Source organism: Danio aesculapii, chromosome 8 (assembly GCF_903798145.1).
Source record: "Danio aesculapii chromosome 8, fDanAes4.1, whole genome shotgun sequence".
NCBI lineage: Eukaryota > Metazoa > Chordata > Actinopteri > Cypriniformes > Danionidae > Danio > Danio aesculapii.
This window is the reverse complement of record NC_079442.1, coordinates 11,470,219-11,489,784: the sequence shown is the minus strand read 5'-3', so window position 1 is coordinate 11,489,784 and position 19,566 is coordinate 11,470,219. Positions and strand designations below refer to the sequence as shown.

Below are 19,566 nucleotides of genomic sequence, written 5' to 3'. Positions count from 1 at the left end.
TCAAAGAGGGCGGCTGGCCATGTCCGGACCACCGAGAAAGCATCCACGGCAGGGACAGATCGGGATTTCAAAGTAGACCTCATCAAGATGGCGCCGCGGATGGCCGCTTCGGCGGGGGGCTCTCCAGTGTTTGCACTGTTTTTGTTAGTCTGTCCTGTTTTATGTTTGTCAAACACGATCAGTTACACCAGGGACGAGCTGCTGAACATTCGGCAGTGCACACCAACTAATCAAGAACTGGATTTTGATTTTTGTGGCGTTTTGCGGAACATTGTAGTCGGCGGAGCAGCCGCATTGTGGAAACGCTACAAGACGCGCAAGCGTGGGAAGCGAGCCGGCGCGCTCGTCAGGCTAAGACAGCGCGGCTTCAGAACGGCGCTGCCCAGCATTCACCTGGCGAATCTCCGCTCTCTTCCTAACAAAATGGACGAACTATTTCTGCTCACATGCAAAAACAAGAACTTTAACAACTCTGCTGTCCTGTGTTTCACGGAAACCTGGCTAAACGAAGCCATTCCGGACAGCGCATTAAACCTACCGGACTTTCAGCTGTACAGAGCAGATCGCGATACGGAGTCAACGGGCAAAACGCGCGGTGGTGGGACATGCTTTTACATCAACAGAAGGTGGTGTACGGATGTAACTGTGTTAAAGAAGATGTGCTGTCCTGATGTGGAAGTGCTTTTCATTAACTGTAAGCCGTTTTATTCACCAAGAGAGTTTTCCTCGTTCATTCTCGTCTGTGTTTACATTCCACCGCAAGCACACGTGAGTACTGCACTGCAACAGCTGGCTGATCTGATCACAGAGACAGAACAACAACACCCGGACTCTGCTTTATCATACTTGGGGACTTTAATCAGGCAAAACTCACACATGAGCTGCCTAAATTCAAACAGCACATTACATGCCCCACCAGAGGCAATAAAATTTTGGACCATTGCTACACCACAATAAAGGATGCATATCGCTCCGTCGCCAGAGCAGCTCTAGGACTCTCCGATCACTGCCTGGTTCATCTTATACCAACTTACAGGCAAAAACTTAAAACTACTAAGCCAGTATTAAGGACTGTCAAGAGATGGACCAACGACACAGAGCAGGTCTTACAAGCCTGTTTTGAATGCACTGACTGGGATGTTTTTGAAGCTGCAGCCACAGATCTGGACGAGCTCACAGAGACTGTAACATCATACATCAGTTTCTGTGAGGAGTTATGCATCCCTACCAGGACCTACTTGTCATTTAACAATGATAAACCATGGTTCACACCAAAACTCAGACAGCTTCGTCAGGCCAAAGAGGATGCTTACAGGAGTGGTGACAGGATCCTGTACAATCGGGCCAGGAACACATTGACAAAGGAGATTGGTGTGGCTAAGAAAAGCTATGCCAAAAAGCTGCAAAACCAGTTTTCAGCTAACGACCCTGCATCAGTGTGGAGAGGCTTAAAAGATTTCACTAATTACAAGACACCGTCCCCCAGCATCGACAGCAATAAACATATTGCAAACAAGCTGAATATGTTCTACTGTAGGTTTGACACCTATGACCAGACACCTCACACCCACCCGGACCATCTCCCTACACAGCCATCAACACCACATCAACACAGCCCGGACCATCGCCCTACACGGCCATCAATACCACATCAACACAGCCCGGACCATCTCCCTACACAGCCATCAACACCACATAAACACAGCCCAGACCATCGCCCTACACAGCCATCAACACCTCCAGCCATCTTCCTCTCCCCCCCTGCTCTTCAGATCAGTGAGGAAAATGTGCGTCAGATCTTCAGTAAACAGAAGAGAAGGAAAGCACCAGGGCCAGATGGTGTCTCACCAGCCTGTCTGAGAACCTGCGCTGACCAGCTGGCTCCCATTTTCTCCCATATCTTCAATAGATCACTGGAACAGCGCAAAGTTCCATCCTGCTTTAAGCGCTCCACCATCATCCCAATCCCAAAGAAGCCAAAGATCACAGGACTCAATGACTACAGACCTGTGGCCTTAACATCTGTGGCCATGAAGTCATTCGAAAGACTGGTGCTAGCATATCTGAAGGACATCACTGGACCCCTGCTGGACCCCCTGCAGTTCGCCTATAGAGCAAACCGGTCTGTGGATGATGCAGTCAACATGGGACTGCATTATACCCTACAACATCTGGACAAACCAGGGAACTACGCAAGGATTCTGTTTGTGGACTTCAGTTCTGCCTTTAACACCATCGTCCCATCACTGCTTGAGTACAAACTGGCCCAGCTCTCTGTTCCTAGCTCTGTCTGTCAATGGATCACCAGCTTTCTGACAGATAGACAACAGCTAGTCAGAATGGGCAAAATCACATCCGACAGCCGCACCATCAGCACTGGTGCCCCCCAGGGATGTGTTCTTTCTCCACTGCTCTTCTCCTTGTACACCAACGACTGCACTGCAAAAGACCCCTCCATCAAACTCATTAAGTTTGCAGACGACACTACTGTTATCGGCCTCATCCAGAACGGTGACGAGTCTGCATACAGACAGGAGGTGGAGCGGCTGGCGTTATGGTGCAGATACAACAACCTGGAGCTGAACACGCTCAAAACAGTGGAGATGATAGTGGACTTCAGGAGAAACCCCCCTGCACTCCCCCCACTCACCATCATGAACAGCACTGTGGCTGCAGTAGAGTCATTCAGGTTCCTGGGCACCACCATCTCTCAGGATCTGAAGTGGGACACTCATATAGACTCTATTGTGAAGAAAGCCCAGCAGAGACTGTACTTCCTTCGTCAGCTGAGGAAGTTCAACCTGCCACAGGAGCTGCTCGTACAGTTCTACTCAGCTGTCATCCAATCCATCCTCTGCACTTCAATCACCGTCTGGTTCGGCTCAGCTGCCAAAACTGACCTCCGTAGACTACAGCGAATAGTCCGGACTGCTGAACGAATCACTGGCACAACCCTTCCTACACTTCAAGAACTGTACTCTTCCAGAGTGAGTAAAAGGGCTCGCAAAATCACTCTGGACGCCTCACACCCAGCACACTACCTGTTCGAACTGTTACCGTCTGGTCGGCGCTTCAGAGCACCGAGCACAAAAACAGCCAGACACAGGAAAAGTTTCTTTCCTCAGGCTGTCTACCTTATGAACAGTTAAATATTCCCCCACTGTGCAATAAATATGTGCAATACTTTCTCATACGCACTTGTACACAGCACCTTATATCAATATACAATGCAATACTTTCTACATTCGCACTTGTACACAGCACCTTGTAACCCGCATATTTATAACAATCTGTACATACAACTCAACATCCAGGTTTCTTCACTAACCGCATCTGTTTAATGTTCATCATTTTTTATTATTATTATTTTATTTTTTCAGATTATTTTGTGTTGTCACTTGTCACTTTATGTACACTGGAAGCTTCTGTAGCCAAAACAAATTCCTTGTGTGTGTGAAGCACACTTGGCAATAAAACCGATTCTGATTCTGATTCTGATTCTGAAACACGAAGAACACACACACAAAAAAACCCCGGCCAAGGAGAGATAAAGTTGAACAGGGAGAATAAAGAAGAATGTGTCTCGATTAAATATAATAGTTTTCTGTTGTCTCGGCCGATTCAATGTACTCCACTCGCACGTAACTCGTTTCACTCTATGACTTGTTGTCAGCTTCCTATCCTTAAAATATGAAACTTTAGGGCTTTCTTTCAGTCAATCACCGAAACAATATGATTTCAGATCGTTTGAATGATCTAAACTGCTGTCTCAATGTATCTAATTTCGTTCAATCTGCTCGCACTGCTTAATCAAAGTGACTCTCTGTCACCGGCAGCTCTCTCACACACGCAAGGGGGCGGAGCTAACCTCCGACCTCAACCAAGTCAAAACTTACTTTATTCTCTATTTATTATTATTATTATTATTATTATTATTATTATTAAAACACTATGTATATAATATAAAGGAACTTTATTCACAATTTCTTGTCTCAATCATAAAATAAAATGTTAGAATATAAAATAAACTATTCATAATCTTAGTGACCTAGTCAGTGAGCTGGGATACACACATACTCAGCATCACAAGATCATTGAAAAATGAATTATAATGAACCACATAACATCAAAACACTCACTAAACATACAGACATACTTGCATCGTCACAAGTATTCCTGTCGTAAGTCTTGTATTCTCATGTATTATTTCCTAACAGGTACACAGTACACATTATCACAACAATGTCAGTGAGCTGTGGTGAATAGTCAATAACATGTAATTTTAACACTATATACTGTAAAAGCATATGTCTATAGGGCTGTGCAATTAACTGAATTCGTATTGAAATCGGGATTTAAACATGCACGATGTCTAACAGCACAATTTTCTCCAGTCCCGACTCATATTTCTCCTACAATATGCCATTTGAACCAATCATAACCTATCATACACCTAAACAGTGCACGAGGACAAGAGACCAAATTTAATTGCAAATAGCCGCATAAACAGGAAAGAGGAGTTCAGCACAGGAGGACTTGGTGACCAAAAAAAGTTAACATGTGGTGTGAGATTACTTTGGATACAGGAAGGCTAATGTATTGCTTAACCACGTAATTTCTAAGACCTGTCATATCACATCTAAAAGCTTGTGAAAAGCATAAGGCGCATCGTTTGCTTTAGCATTATTAATGCAATTTGCGTTCACGCTCCGTTGTTGTTGGTAGGCAACCATCAACCGTTTTCTCAGAGGATGACAATCTAACAAAACATTGCTGCAGCTCTGATACAAGTTTATTTATGGAGAAAATTAAAAAGCACTGGGTGCTTGGGTGTACTGTGTCTAAGATAATTAGTCTACTGAAATGTATATATTCCATACATAGTATAAAGCTGATCAGTCAGTTCTTGTTACTTGACTTGCGGTGCGGCATTCATATTTCCCAAATGATGTGTAACAGAGCAAGGAAATTTTCTGATAATATTTTTTCTTCTGGAGAAAGTCTTATTTGTTTTTTTTTTGGCTAGAATAAAAGCAGATTTAAATTTTTTTAAAACCATTTTAAGGTCAAAATTATTAGCCCCTTTAAGCTATCTTTAATTTTGATAGTCTACAGAACAAACCATCATTATACAATAACTTGCCTAATTACCCTAACCTGCCTAGTTAACCTCATTAACCTAGTTAAGCCTTTAAATGTTACTTTAAGCTGTATAGAAATGTCTTGAAAAATATCTAGTAAAATATTATTTACTGTCATCATGGCAAAGATAAAATGAATCAGTTATTAGAAATGAGTAATTAAAACAATTTTGTTTAGAAATGTGTTAAGAAAAATCTTCTCTCCGTTAAACAGAAACTGTGAAAAAACTTCATTTCATCACATCATTTCATCACATCATTAACCAAGCTTATATTTGTAACAATTAATAAATTGTAAAGCCCCACAACAGTGTTTCTATTGCACGAACCTAAACCTAGTTATGCCATCGGTGCAACAATCTAAAGTCACATATTTATAAGCGACATGGAGGCTATTACCAGCGGTGCTCCGCTTCACAATGAGATGCTGCTCAGTCCTCACAGTGTTCATGGCAAAACTCTTCTGTCATATTCATATATAAATGCCCACTTTTGTGATTTTGAGGGACATGTGACTTTTGCCCAAAATCTGTAAAGCAGAAACAAGAGAAAAGCAGAGCATGCATACGTTAATTAAAAACTCTCCACAATGAATGCTTGGAGAAAAGAACTGGACATTGTGGGTCAGCATTATCAGATTATCTGAAATTAATTAGCATTTCATCTTCGTTCAGCTCATGAACATGCAAAATATAAATATTTCATTTGGGAAGTGGGCTAATATCTAAATGGCATAAACTAGGGTCGATAAACGATATTATATCGTATTGCGAAAAAAAATTGTCAATAACAATGATAAGCTCTGGACTTTTTTACTGTATATTGATCTAAGAGCCAATTACTCAGCAGTAATGTCCAACAACAGGAATCTAGAAGAGTGTTGATATTAGAGATGTACTGAATTTTTGGCCACCAAAAATGTATCTGCCGAAAATTTGTCATGACTATAGGTGGGCATAGATTAATCTTTTTAATCTAGATTAACCTCACTGTAATCTTGGAATAAATCTAGATTAAAATGGCTGAATTCTGCCGACGGCATTCAGAATATGTGTGCAACTCAAATAATGACTAAAAGTAAGTCTTAGAACGGGTTTCTCAAGCCAGGTGGCGCATTAGACCAGGGGCTCATCTCCTGTTTCCAAAATGCATCACAAACTGTTTGAGAAACTGTTCTACTATGAAAATTGGTGATGAAAATAAATTATGTTTAATGTACCTGTGTTTACTAAATGTTTATTCAGTTAAACATGAATTTAGAACTGTAGGCCTAAATAAGCTCGAAACAGCGATTTTTGATTACCTTAAACCGACTAAAGTCATAACTGAACTAAACAGAAATAGAATTAAGACGTGGAGTATGCATATATTAGTGACATTATTGAAGTAAACCGCAATCAAACTATTTACCGTCATGTGAGACTTTTCGCCATAATTTTCGACAAGATCCACACACGCGGCTGTCAGTAAAGAACCGCACACACACACACACCGCGAAATATGGACTTTTTTCTTTCCATTCAGCGTGCATTATTACATTCCATAACACTCTCACCAGTCCTTACTCCTTATTTGCGTATAATACCCCAGTTTGTCACGGGGGCATGAAAGAAATGTTCATGAGTGAAAGTGCCGAACTGCAGTTAAAGTCGCCCAAAATTACAGAAAACTCTTACATTAAAACAATTCACGTAAACACTTTAATTATATTATTGTCTATTAAAGCAAAAAACTAGATTACAGATGTCCATGTAAACTTCAGTAGAGTCTTTCAAGTAAGTGAAAGATCCAGAAGGGCATCCTGCTGATTTGATTTAGAAGGGCACTTTTTTGTCAGACGGCGCACCAGTTTGACTTTCATTCACCGTCATTCATTTTAAAAAGCACCCGGTCCATTTTATTTTTTTATATGTTTTACTTGAATGCATAAACTTTGCAGCTGCCTGATAGTTAGATGTGTAGCTAACATTAATCAGACTCACTCTAGTGAACTGCATCCATGTTAGCATGCCACGTTTGATGTGGTAATTTGACAGTAAGAATACACACAGGTTCGAAGACTCGTTCTCGCCACCTACAGTGCAATTCGGCCAGTTATACAACCGTGCTAAAATATCAAGGTGAAAGTCATCATAGCTTGCATAGAATAGACCCAGCTCCCAACTACTTTTATTTTAACCGAAATAAAACAAGACTTTCTCCAGAAGAAAAAATATTATCAGAGACACTGTGAAAATGTCCTTGCTCTGTTAAACATCATTTGTGAAATATTTGAAAAAGAAGAAAAAAAAAAATCAAAGGGGGGGCTAATAATTCTTACTTCAACTTTATATCATTTTCGTTCAACATGGAAAATAATTATCAAGATTGCATTTTTGTCATTTTGCCCAGCCCTACCATAAGCATTTAATGCATATAAGGCTGTGTGTCCACTTAAATGATTTTTCTCAAGGTAAGTGTTTTTTGCATTTGTTGTTGTTGTTGTTGTCTTCGTCGCTGTTGTCAATAGAGGTGCTGCATTTTCAATTACAGCAGCATGATGAGCATCTACTTCACAGCACTCCTGGTGCAGGGAACTGAAGAATGTTCAACTTTGAGTAAAGGTCAGAACTCATCAATGTCATTTTAGGCCAGTCAGCCAACCAATTGGAGTGGAGGAGGAGTGGGGCAAGTACCCCAGCGGCCAAGTGTCACTACAAACATTAAGCACAACAAACAAATGGCAAAATATTGGGAGAATTTTACATGTCTCTACAGAGTGCCAGTTTTTTCAGACAGAGACATTATGAGTGAAATCAGTTACCAGTACTGTGTATATTCTGTCTTATAGCAACCAAAGTGCACACACTGCCACTGATGTGCTCACACAGGCATAAAGAGAACTGATTTTCAGCTACATAAAATGCTTTGGTGGACAAATAGGTCTTTTACATAATCTACAGATTTTCCTTAGAACAATATCCTTCTCACAATGTGAAGAAAAAAAAAATACAATTAAAGTAACAACAACTATTTGCTCATGCACACATAGCTGTTTGTTTTCTTCACAACACCTCAATCTGTTTTTTAGCCTAAAGTGAAAGCATTCTTGTGTTTTAAGTATGTGTTTTGAGTTGGCTGGATGATATGACCTAAAAGCAAAACCTCAATGAATTGAACACTTTACCTCAAATTTGATTATTGCCTAGGCAATGTAAATATTTATTTACTTATTATACTTATTATTTTTCCACTCAATGTCCACTATGTTATCATTTGTTTGGTAATTATACTCAACAATTAAAAGTATTTTTCTAATGAAAGAGCATGAAAAAATATTATCAAAGACACTGTGAAAATGTCCTTGCTCTGTTAAACATCATTTGTGAAATATTTGAAAAAGAAGAAAAAAAAAATCAAAGGGGGGGCTAATAATTCTTACTTCAACTGTATATCATTTTCGTTCAACATGGAAAATAATTATCAAGATTGCATTTTTGTCATTTTGCCCATTCTATACAGATATTGATGGAATCAGATTATGAGATGAAAATAATTGAAGGAAACAAACTATGATTATTTGATGAATCCTTTAAACTGTAATCAAAGCACAAATCGCTTTGAATTTGAAGTTATCTTGTAAGTAAAGATCACATTTCAGTTTTAATATAAAAGATTCATTAAAAAATTGAAAATAACTTTTGCAAACAGAATAATTGAATATTTCATTGTCATAAGTGGCATCTCTTGCGAGCAAAAGCAAAGTTTTAACAACACATCAGTGAACTGATAAATTTCATACAAGTTAATAATTTAGCACCAACTGGAGACCATTCGAGAGTCACCCTGTATGCCTCGCTCAGCTCCGTGGAGCAGTAACTACAAGTTGTGCTTTCCTGAATCCATTTCAAGAGTCTGTGCTAAAAGCAGGCACATCCCATTAAAATGCCAGGGACAGTTTTTCATTTTTTAATGATACGGTCAGATTTGAAATGAAGAAACCTAAAGAAAAATAATTATTCGAGTTGGTTATTTAACCCTCATGTTACCCTAAAATCTGCTAACACCTTTTTTCCTCTGGGGTCAATTTTACCACAGCAATTTAAAACCTCCAGAATATATATATTTTTTGCCAAAAGGTTAGTGTCAGGTAATTGATGTCTTTGTTGACTACTTAACAACACTCTGAAATACACCCCCATCCATTTGACACTAAGAAAAACAAAGATGGTTTGCTGGGCATGTATTGTCTAAAGGGACAGCGGCCACGAAATGGAACCAGAAATTCATACACAGTGATGTGGGGGCCTGGATTGTTAAGAAATGGCAATCACTGGACCCACTTGTCCCATACATCCCATATTGCAGCGAGTTTGTCACCCTCTTGTCTGCCCTGCCTTGTTTCTTTGTCATCAAATCATATAATACAGAGGAAAACATGGAATGTCTTCAGAGACATGGTGGCTGGAAATATTGACCTTCCAGTGTCAGCATTCCAAAGGCATTCCAATCCCCATATACACCTCCCCCCCATTACATTGGAGGCGCATGCTCAAGTGACGTCACTGTCACCGGACGGTAGCTTCGCTGCGTGTGTTTGGAGTTTAGACTCGCAATTTACATTTTTATCATAAAATACCTCCTCATTCACTAAATATTTGTCTCTCCTACTTAGGGTGAACAATCCCTTAACACACTCATACAAACAAATCTACTTTCAAACGTTCTGTCTCTCGAGCATCCGCCTGTTGTTTGTAGCTTTAACCTGCTAGCACCACTAGTCAGCTAAAGCTACCGACCTCTTTCATTCACTTATTTTCTCGCTTACTGGCTTTGCTCTTCACCTTGTACAATGTCGCTTGCGTGTCTGTCCTTGAGTGCAGGAGAAGCATTGATGGAGGCGCTGGAGCTGGAGCTGAAAGCAGTGGAGTCCCAGATTCGCTCCCTCGAGATGAAGCGAGCGCGGCTCCAGGCTATGCTCTTACCCTGTACTCGCTCGTCTGAGGTAAGTGTACAATACAATCACAATTCTTCTTCTTCCTCAACCCCGCTTGTTTCTCTGTCCAGGTCCAGCGCACCGAGGACGCGGTTCGCCCAGGCGTCGTTCACGCCGACACCCTGCTACCACGGCCCCTGGGTAAGGTGCTTACCGGGTCCCGGGGCAGAACGTCTCCTCCTCCGGTGTTCGAGATCCCCATGGAGAACCGCTTCGCCCCTCTCCGCGAGACGGGTCGCGATGTGGCCATCATCGGCGACTCAATCGTGCGCCACATCCGCTCCGCTTTCTCCAAAGGTAACGAAGTACGCACTTTCTGCTTCCCTGGTGCCCGAGTTAAGAATATTTCTGCACAGATACAGATACTATCCTGAGCGCTGCCAAGACCCTCGGTGCCGTCATCCTCCACGTGGGGATGAACGACACCGGGCTCCGGCAGACGGAGATCCTGAAGAAGGTCTTCAGGAGCCTGATCGAGACGGTTCGAGACACCTCACCCGCCACACAGATTATCGTTTCTGGACCGCTTCCTACCTACCGCCGAGGAAATGAAAGGTTCAGTAGACTTTTTGCTCTTAATGAATGGCTATTAAAATGGTGTGAAGAACAGAAATTGCTCTTTGCTAATAACTGGAATCTTTTCTGGGAGCGTCCTAGGCTTTTCCGCGCTGACGGGCTGCACCCCAGTCGAGCTGGAGCTAAACCCCTGTCGGACAGAATACTTCCCTCTATCTGACTAGTAAGTAAAAATTCACAAAATTCACAATTTAGCCATGCAGACTCCTATTCGTCCCACATAAATATCAGTAATGCATATCTGGCTAACCCCATAGAGACTGTGTCTGTTCCTCGCATTATTAGATCAAGAAACAAACGTACTGTGTGCTCCAGAAATAATCTATTAAGAATTAAACCAGAAAAACCACTAAAAAGTGAAAATACAAATTTCATAAAGCTTGGTCTCCTAAACATCAGGCCACTAGCACCTAAAGCACTTATCATAAATGAAATTATACCAGATAACAATCTCAATGCACTCTGTCTCACTGAAACCTGGCTGAAACAAAATGACTATATTAGTTTAAATGAAGCAACTCCTCCAGGATTCCTATATAAACATGAGGCTCGTCAAACTGGTCGTGGTGGTGGAGTTGCATCAATCTTTAGTGATACTCTTAATGTTAATCAGAGAAACGGACTTATGTTTAGCTCCTTTGAAGTATTAGCGCTTAATGTTATGCTTCCGGATCATATGCAAAAACCTATGATATCTCTCGCTCTAATCACCATATATAGACCCCCAGGACCCTATGTCAATTTTCTAAAAGAGTTTTCTGATTTTATCTCTGACTTACTAGTTACAACTGATAAAATACTAATCGTAGGAGACTTTAACATCCACATAGATGACGCTAACGACACATTAGGGCTCGCATTTATGGACTTACTACATTCACTAGGGATCAAGCAAAATGTTATTGTTCCAACCCATCGCTTAAAGCATACACTAGATCTAATTCTGTCTTATGGAATTGAGGTCATTGATGTAAACATTATACCACAAAGTGATGATATTACAGACCACTACCTCTTACTATACAAGTTGTGTTTACCTGAAATTAGCAGATCCGCTCCGATATATCGCCCTAGTAGAACTATTGTTCCATCCACCAAAGATGAATTTATAAATAACCTACCTGATCTTTCTCTATTTCGAAATGCACCCACAAACGCAAATGACCTTGATGTAGTAACCAGCAGTATGGATGCCATCTTTACTAGCACTCTAAATACTGTGGCACCCATCAAACTAAAAAAGGCTAGAGAGAATAAAACTACACCATGGTATAATAGTCATACCCGCGCTCTCAAAACAGCAACCCGTGCCCTGGAATGTAAATGGAAAAAAACTAATTTAGAAGTTTTTAGAATTGCGTACAAAGACAGTATGTCCAGCTATAGGAGGGCTCTAAAAGCTGCCAGGGCTGAGCACCTCCGCAAACTGATAGAAAATAATCATAACAATCCTAGATTCTTATTTAACAACATTGCTAAATTAACAAATAATCAGTCATCTTTGGAACAAAACGTTCCACCGCAAATTAGTAGTGATGACTTCATGAATTTTTTCAGTGATAAAATAGAAGGCTTTAGACAGAAAATAGGAGATATTAAACTTTCTGCACCGCCTTATACTTCAGATCCAGTAAACATCCCACCAAATCAAAATAACCTACAGTGCTTCCAAATCATAGAACAGGAAGAACTAGATAAAATTATAAATAGTTCTAAACCAGTTACGTGTATGTTGGATCCAATTCCAACAAAATTACTGAAAGAATTGCTACCTGTTATAGGAGAACCTCTTCTTAACGTCATCAACTCTTCTTTATCCTTAGCCCATGTTCCAAATCCTTACAAGTTAACTGTCATTAAGCCTATTATTAAGAAACCACAACTGGACCCCAACAACTTAGCTAATTATAGGCCTATTTCAAATCTTCCATTTATGTCCAAAATACTAGAAAAAGTTGTTTCTGCTCAATTATGCTCCTTTCTGCAGACGAACAATGTTTTTGAAGTGTTTCAGTAAGGTTTTAGAGCTCATCACAGTACAGAAACTGCATTAGTGAAAATACCCAACGATTTACTCTTAGCTGCTGCGATCTTAGTGCGGCATTTGACACCATTGACCATGGTATCCTCAATCGCTTAAAGTCTACAGGTGTCCAGGGACATGCTCTACAATGGTTTAAGTCATACTTAGCTGACCGGTACCAGTTTGTGAATATTAATGGACAACCTTCACAAGTCAGCCCAGTAAAGTACGGGGGGGCCTCAAGGATCAGTTTTAGGCCCTTTGCTGTTTACAATATACATGCTACCCCTGGGAGACATTATTAGACGACATGGGATCAGCTTTCACTGCTATGCAGATGATACTCAATTATAGATTTCAACTAAACCTGACGAGATGTCTAAACTGTCCAAGCTAACTGAGTGTATTAAAGATGTTAAAGACTGGATGACCAACAATTATCTTCTCTTAAACTCAGACAAAACAGAATTATTACTTATTGGGCCTAAATCCTGTACACAGCAGATCTCACAACTCGACCTACAATTACAGGGATACAAAGTTAGCGTTAGCTCTACTATAAAAGATCTGGGTGTCATATTAGACAGCAATTTAACCTATAAAAATCATATATCCCATGTCACAAAAACTGCTTTCTTTCATCTGAGAAATATTGCTAAGTTACGTAGTATGCTATCCATCTCAGATGCAGAAAAGCTAGTCCATGCTTTTATGACTTCTAGGCTGGACTACTGTAATGCACTGTTTGCTGGCTGCCCAGCATCCTCTATTAACAAACTTCAATTAGTACAAAATGCAGGTGATAGAGTTCTTACCAGGTCTAGAAAATTTGATCACATCACCCCAATTTTATCCTCCTTACACTGGCTGCCTGTTAAGTTTCGTATTGAATTTAAAATATTGCTTCTCACCTACAAAGCTTTAAATAATCTAGCTCCTGTTTATCTAACCAATCTTCTGTCTCGCTACAATCCAACTCGCTCTTTAAGATCTCAAAACTCAGGGCTTCTGGTAATACCCAGAATATCTAAGTCGAGTAAAGGAGGTCGAGCCTTCTCATTTATGGCTCCTAAACTCTGGAATAGCATTCCTGATAACGTCCGAGGCTCAGACACACTCTCCCAATTCAAAACTTGATTAAAGACCTATCTGTTTAGTAATGCATACACTCAATGCACCACTTAGTGGGTTCCCACACAGGTTCTGCATCTTGTTTATATACACTATGAACAGCAGCTACGCTAATTATTTTCTTTATTCTCCATTTCCACCTGGGGATACTCTTCCCGAGGCCCTCAGACTATGCAGACTCACTGATTCGATCCAAGACCAATGACGAGATGATCCCAAGGTTTCCGTATCCTGGACCACGCCGGATCCTGAGCAGCTACTGTGGTGGTCATGGAGGAGTGGAACATGAGACTGATTCCTGTGACACTCCAGAGACAGACGAGTTTTCGCTGAGGCCAGCTTCCAGCCTCCGCCGCTGAGACTGCAGCTCTCCACAAGACGTTTGGCCAGCGGAGAAATTAAAATGGTTGTGCCCAACTGAGTCTGGTTTCTCTCAAGGTTTTTCATCTTCACTTTCGCCAATTAGTGAAGTTTTTTCCCACTCTCCGCTGTCGCCACTGGCTTGCATGGTTCAGGATCTGTAAAGCTGCATATCGTTGGATTTGCTCTTCAGTGTTTGGACTCTCAGTAGTGATATTAAACCACACTGAACTGAGCTAAACTGAACTGAATTTAAACACTAAAAACTGAACTACACTGTTCAAATTTACTATGACCTTTTATGTGAAGCTGCTTTGACACAATCTACATTGTATAAGCGCTATACAAATAAAGGTGAATTGAATTGAAAATTGAATTTGGATATTTTTTTTAATCCTTCAATGATCTCAGCATAGCTTTCAAAGCTTTAACCCCTAGGAGCTTTATGTATACTTATGATAAAGATTAAGATCACTGTTTAAAAGTGACTTGAAGCTCCTAAACTCTGGAATAGCCTTCCTGATAATGACTGAGGCTTAAACTCTTTCTCAGTTTAATACTAGTTTGAAGATATTTTTAGTACAGCATATAAACAATGCATGACATAACTGTATGATGCATGGGTGTGCACCATGCAGGGCAGTGGGCTTGACATACCACCATATGAAGACTTCAAAGACAACACATACATTTAATGCACAAAATACACTTCACTGAACATGTACACATAGACATCACATATAAACTATATAACTGCAGGTTAACTATATGATATAACCATAAGTCCAAAGTCCAAAAATAGAAAACTAAACTTTTACCGTACACCACACTGCTTTTAATGCCAACCGCAGACGTCTTTGGCTAAAAGGGAGATGAACGAAGTGACAACCTAATTAAAAATGCTTGACTCTGCAGTTTTAATTTCATATCAGGCAAGTTCACGCTATGCTTAGTCATACACATTACCCATTTTTGATTGCAGCAATGATTTCAGCAAATACAATTACATGTGGTTAATTAAATAAATACTGAGAATGAAATGTGAAAAATAAAATTAATTAAATGGATGCACAGAATTAAACGTGAAAGTGAAAGTTATCAAGGTAAACTTGGTTTTATATTCGCACATTCATTTAGTGACAACTTGTGACACACTCCCTATATTGTTTACCATGGCACTTTGAATATTTGGTCTGAAATAATCTGCAAGTGTGACTTGAAAACAACATTAATACTGTTTATTTGACTGTGAACAATGTTGTACTTTGATAGTCATTGGCTGCTAATATGATTTCGCTGTTTAGAGTTTGCAAATAATACTTTTATGAATTATTAAGGTGAAAGTCTGAATGTGCGAATATAAAACCAACCTTACCTCAATGTGTAAGTTCACATACCCTGCAATACAGGTGTAGTTCACTGTCAGAATGCAGTAGTTTTGCTTGTTGATGATTACCCAGGCCTTGTATAACGTTAACTCTGTCTTTTTTCCTTGTCTTCAGCTAGGCAGAACCTTGGTTTTTAGCACTACATGGTTTTGAATCTGGTAATCATGGAACATTATTTCTTGCACATGACCACACAGAATAAAATTGTAGGCATCCAAAGACTTGTAGGCCTTAAGATTTAGGCCTTAAATCACTTGGAGCTTCAATGGGATTGTATATTTGGGGCTGGATGGTTGGCCATTTCGTCCAATATCCATAGGAAGGTTGCTATCGCAGATAGACCTGTCAGATGAACGCTGCTCATTTTAATGTTAATTTTGCCAAATCACTTTGCTTATCACTGGGTGACAAGCTGTTGTAATACACTGAAAGCATTATGTAAAAATATATCATATGTAATCAATATAACTTATTTCTAAGACAACAACAAATTCTGTACCGCATCGGATGTCATTCTCTTGCTGTAAATGCTAGTGCTCCAGGTTTTTTTTTACATTCCTGGAATGTTTACAAACATGGTAATTAATCTATATTTGAAGAAAGAAAACTTTTTTTGGCCCTTCAAATCTCCTAAGTGAAGCTCACCTTACTTTTCTGTACATTTATTCATGGGTTCACTACTTTTTGTTGTGGCTAGGCATGGGACGATTACAGTTTTAAAAGGTATACTGCGGTTTGGAAAAGTCAAGGTTTTAAAACCACCAAACTTTTCTGTAATATCGTTCATAATCCTAAGGTATGTGTAAAAAAAAATTTAATGTTTTTTTAGAACAGCATCTCCAGCAGAAGAGATATCCAAAGATGCTGTTTTAAATTGTAATGAAATCTGTGTTTTTTAAACTAATGAAAACCGCAGGAGTCAATGATTCATTTGAATTATTTTAGCCTGACATGTTTACTGCTTCAAAATATTTTAAATCTTTCCCAAAATAAAATATATTGTGTTCAAAGGGGAAAAAATTGCAATAATGAACCATAAATAGCCTACTCAATTTTTGTTCATACAAATGAAATATTTTTAAAAATATAATCATGATTTTAACAAAACAGTGTGCTTTTATACAGCAAAATAAGAAAGCCGTAATTTAAGTAATCTTTTCAAAGAAAGGCTGCACAATTCATTGTTTCTGCATTGTCATTCAAAATAATGCATAATGTCAAGTACAGATCATAGGTCATAGTCAACCGTGCACCATAGTTCGAGACACATATGGCGTCTTAGTTGCTATAAAGAATTAATGTTTATCTTTTGCATTCGTCTTAGAGGTCTAGGCTAGCCTATTACTGTGTAAACATTTCATACGACTTTAAAGCATTCAGATGTTTTATATAAAAATATATACATATTTTTAAACATTTAAAAAAACATGGTAGCAGCGGCCTCTTCACCATAACATTTTTTGTGATTTCTGTGCATCGTATGATAATATTCCTTTCCTTCTGTTGCTCTTATGGCTTTATTAATCGAGCTACGTATATATTCAAGTTACAGGTGACACTTCAATAGCTTAAGTCGAAAGTACGGTCGTTTGGCAAAATCAAAGATAAAAACACCAACAAATAAAGTAGCTTTTAGTGTGGAAGCCAAGCGTCAATCCCATTGCCACCGACAGCTCCCTGCATTTACATTAGAGTGCGTGAAGGCGTGCTCTAATTAGCATTTCCTTACACACTCCAGTTACTTCACAGAAAATGTATGTCATAGCTTTTAAATCAGAACTCGCTTTTAAGGACACAAAACGGATGTGGGACGCAGTAACACGAACCAACTGTCACACGGCACACAAGGCTACAGCATTGTGACGCTGGCGTAATGACGTCGGTTACTGATGAAAGAATTGGTGGAGGTGTTCAAATCAATGATACAGGTCAAGCTGAACAAATTCGGCAACTGTTTCAAAATACATCATCACAAGAGGTGCGCTGATAGAGGTTTCACTGCTTTTCCAGGCTGCAAATTTAGCAAACAACGCGATCACATTGGCTTTATGTACTCACCCTCTCTTGCCTTCAGTAGTACCGTGTTTGCAACAATATTCTCCAGCTCCATCAAAAAACACTGATATTGCCGTGAAGTCCGAAGAGTAGATACAGCTCCTTTTTGCTTCTTCTAGCCCAGAACGCGATTTTTCGTCCTTGTAAAATCCTGTCAATCAAAACCTATGCATTTTAACCATCAACACACGTAACGTTATACACAAATAAAACGACGGATCGCTGGCATATGCGTGGGGCTGTTGTAGTTTGCTCCGCAAAACGCGAAAGGAAAAGGAAGGCATTGCCTGTTCGAACACAACGTTGTTGAGCCACTGGCAACAAGTCCGGTTAAAACGAACATGCCAAAAGCAGGCCGAGATATATTCTTTGAGGTGCACGACAAAAATCTGCTCAAGCAGCGTACGGTCAATCACAGACAGCAGTTGTATATGTGCCGCTGTCACTATTGGCGTGCTCCCTCTCTCAGTGTGTGATCGAAGGAGGGCTGGGTTTCTGCTTTCAGTTGTAAATTTTGGCTGGGTCCCAAACGGTTTACGCCGTGGCTCATTTCACACTTATAATAGCATACTGGCTTACCAGTGGCGTGTCTATGCAAAATGATGAGCACTCCCACAGTTTTAACGGAAAAAACTGAGATTCATCTTTAACGGTTGTGTTTCCTTGTCATTCGGAAGGGGCGTGCTCAAATGCAACTGTGACGCACGGGCCTTGAAGAACAAGCATGCATGGCTGTCAAAGGATTTTTGATAGCGTCGCATTCAAGCCGCTCTCGTTCAATATTTGGCATAATAAAAATACAATAGCCCTGGGTTACCGAATGAGAATGTGTGATTATGATTATTTTAACATTCTTGTTTATGTAAATCACTTTGAATTGTTTGAATCAATTTAAAGTGGTGTATGAAGTGTCATAAATAATCTTGTCTTGTCTTAAAAGACAGGCATAAGAAGAGATACTTTGCTCATTTGAAGGTTAGTCATTTTCACGGTTCTAGACCAAAGTAACTGGATTGGCAGGCACTTTTAGGGGGCACACTTTAATATGGTTTTTTTCTTACATTTAAAATTATTTAAATGTACTTTTTTTACAATAGTATTTCACATATTAGTCTGCAATATGTAGAAGTGTAAAATGATAAATTATATATTTAGCCCTACTTAACTTTTGACAGGTTTTCCATACCTGCTTATTCTGAAAAGTGTGCAAAACCATGAATGAGTAAATTAATAAGAAAATTACTAATCATTAATTAGCAAACGTTGGAGAACAGATAAACAATTTAATCTTCAAGAATAACAGACACATATTCAAGTAAATTCACTAGGTTATTCTAGAGAACAATTGGCCTATATGAAACAAAACTAGATGGTTTGCACTGTCGTAACTAACTGTCTGGCTTGGTATTCACTATTTTTGAACATCAAACCTGACAGATGCGTCATGATGTGTGTGTGTGTGTGTGTGTGTGTGTGAGTGTGTGTACCTGCAGTGTTGTCTCATAAGCTTTTTTTAATCGTTTTTGGACTTCGTCTTTAAGCTTCGCTCATAAATGAATCAAGTTTAGTACAGTCATTACAGTGGTCAGATGTGGATAGTGACATATTAGTGATGTGACGTTGTGCGCCGAGGCTTCGAAGCATGTATCAAAAAAAGATACATCCCGCAGTGAAGCAGTGTACCTGAGCATGATTTATGGAAGGCCATTGGGGCCAAAACGTCTGCAACAAACGCGTTTACACGTTATTACGTGTTAACACGTAATTTTCGCGTTAACACGTAGGTACGTGTTAACACGTGATTCACGTGTTAACACGCAATTTACGTATTAACACGTTTTTTTTTTTTAAACTAGTGTCATTTTTAAAGCACTATCCTTTAATAATTTCTCCAACCTGCTCATTTTAAAATGTATA

General features: G+C 39.6%; 1 protein-coding gene across 2 annotated transcripts in view; it reads right to left on the bottom strand.

Moving 5' to 3' along the window:
• grk5l (G protein-coupled receptor kinase 5 like) overlaps positions 1 to 18,314 on the bottom strand; it is a 130,080-nt gene extending 111,766 nt beyond the window's left edge. For both annotated transcript variants that reach the window (XM_056463165.1, XM_056463167.1), the window contains exon 1: positions 17,653 to 18,314. In XM_056463165.1, the coding sequence (XP_056319140.1) occupies positions 17,653 to 17,704 (52 nt within the window). In that variant the 5' untranslated portion in view covers positions 17,705 to 18,314. The remainder of the gene's footprint in view (positions 1 to 17,652) is intronic.
• Positions 18,315 to 19,566: the final 1,252 nt, after the last annotated feature.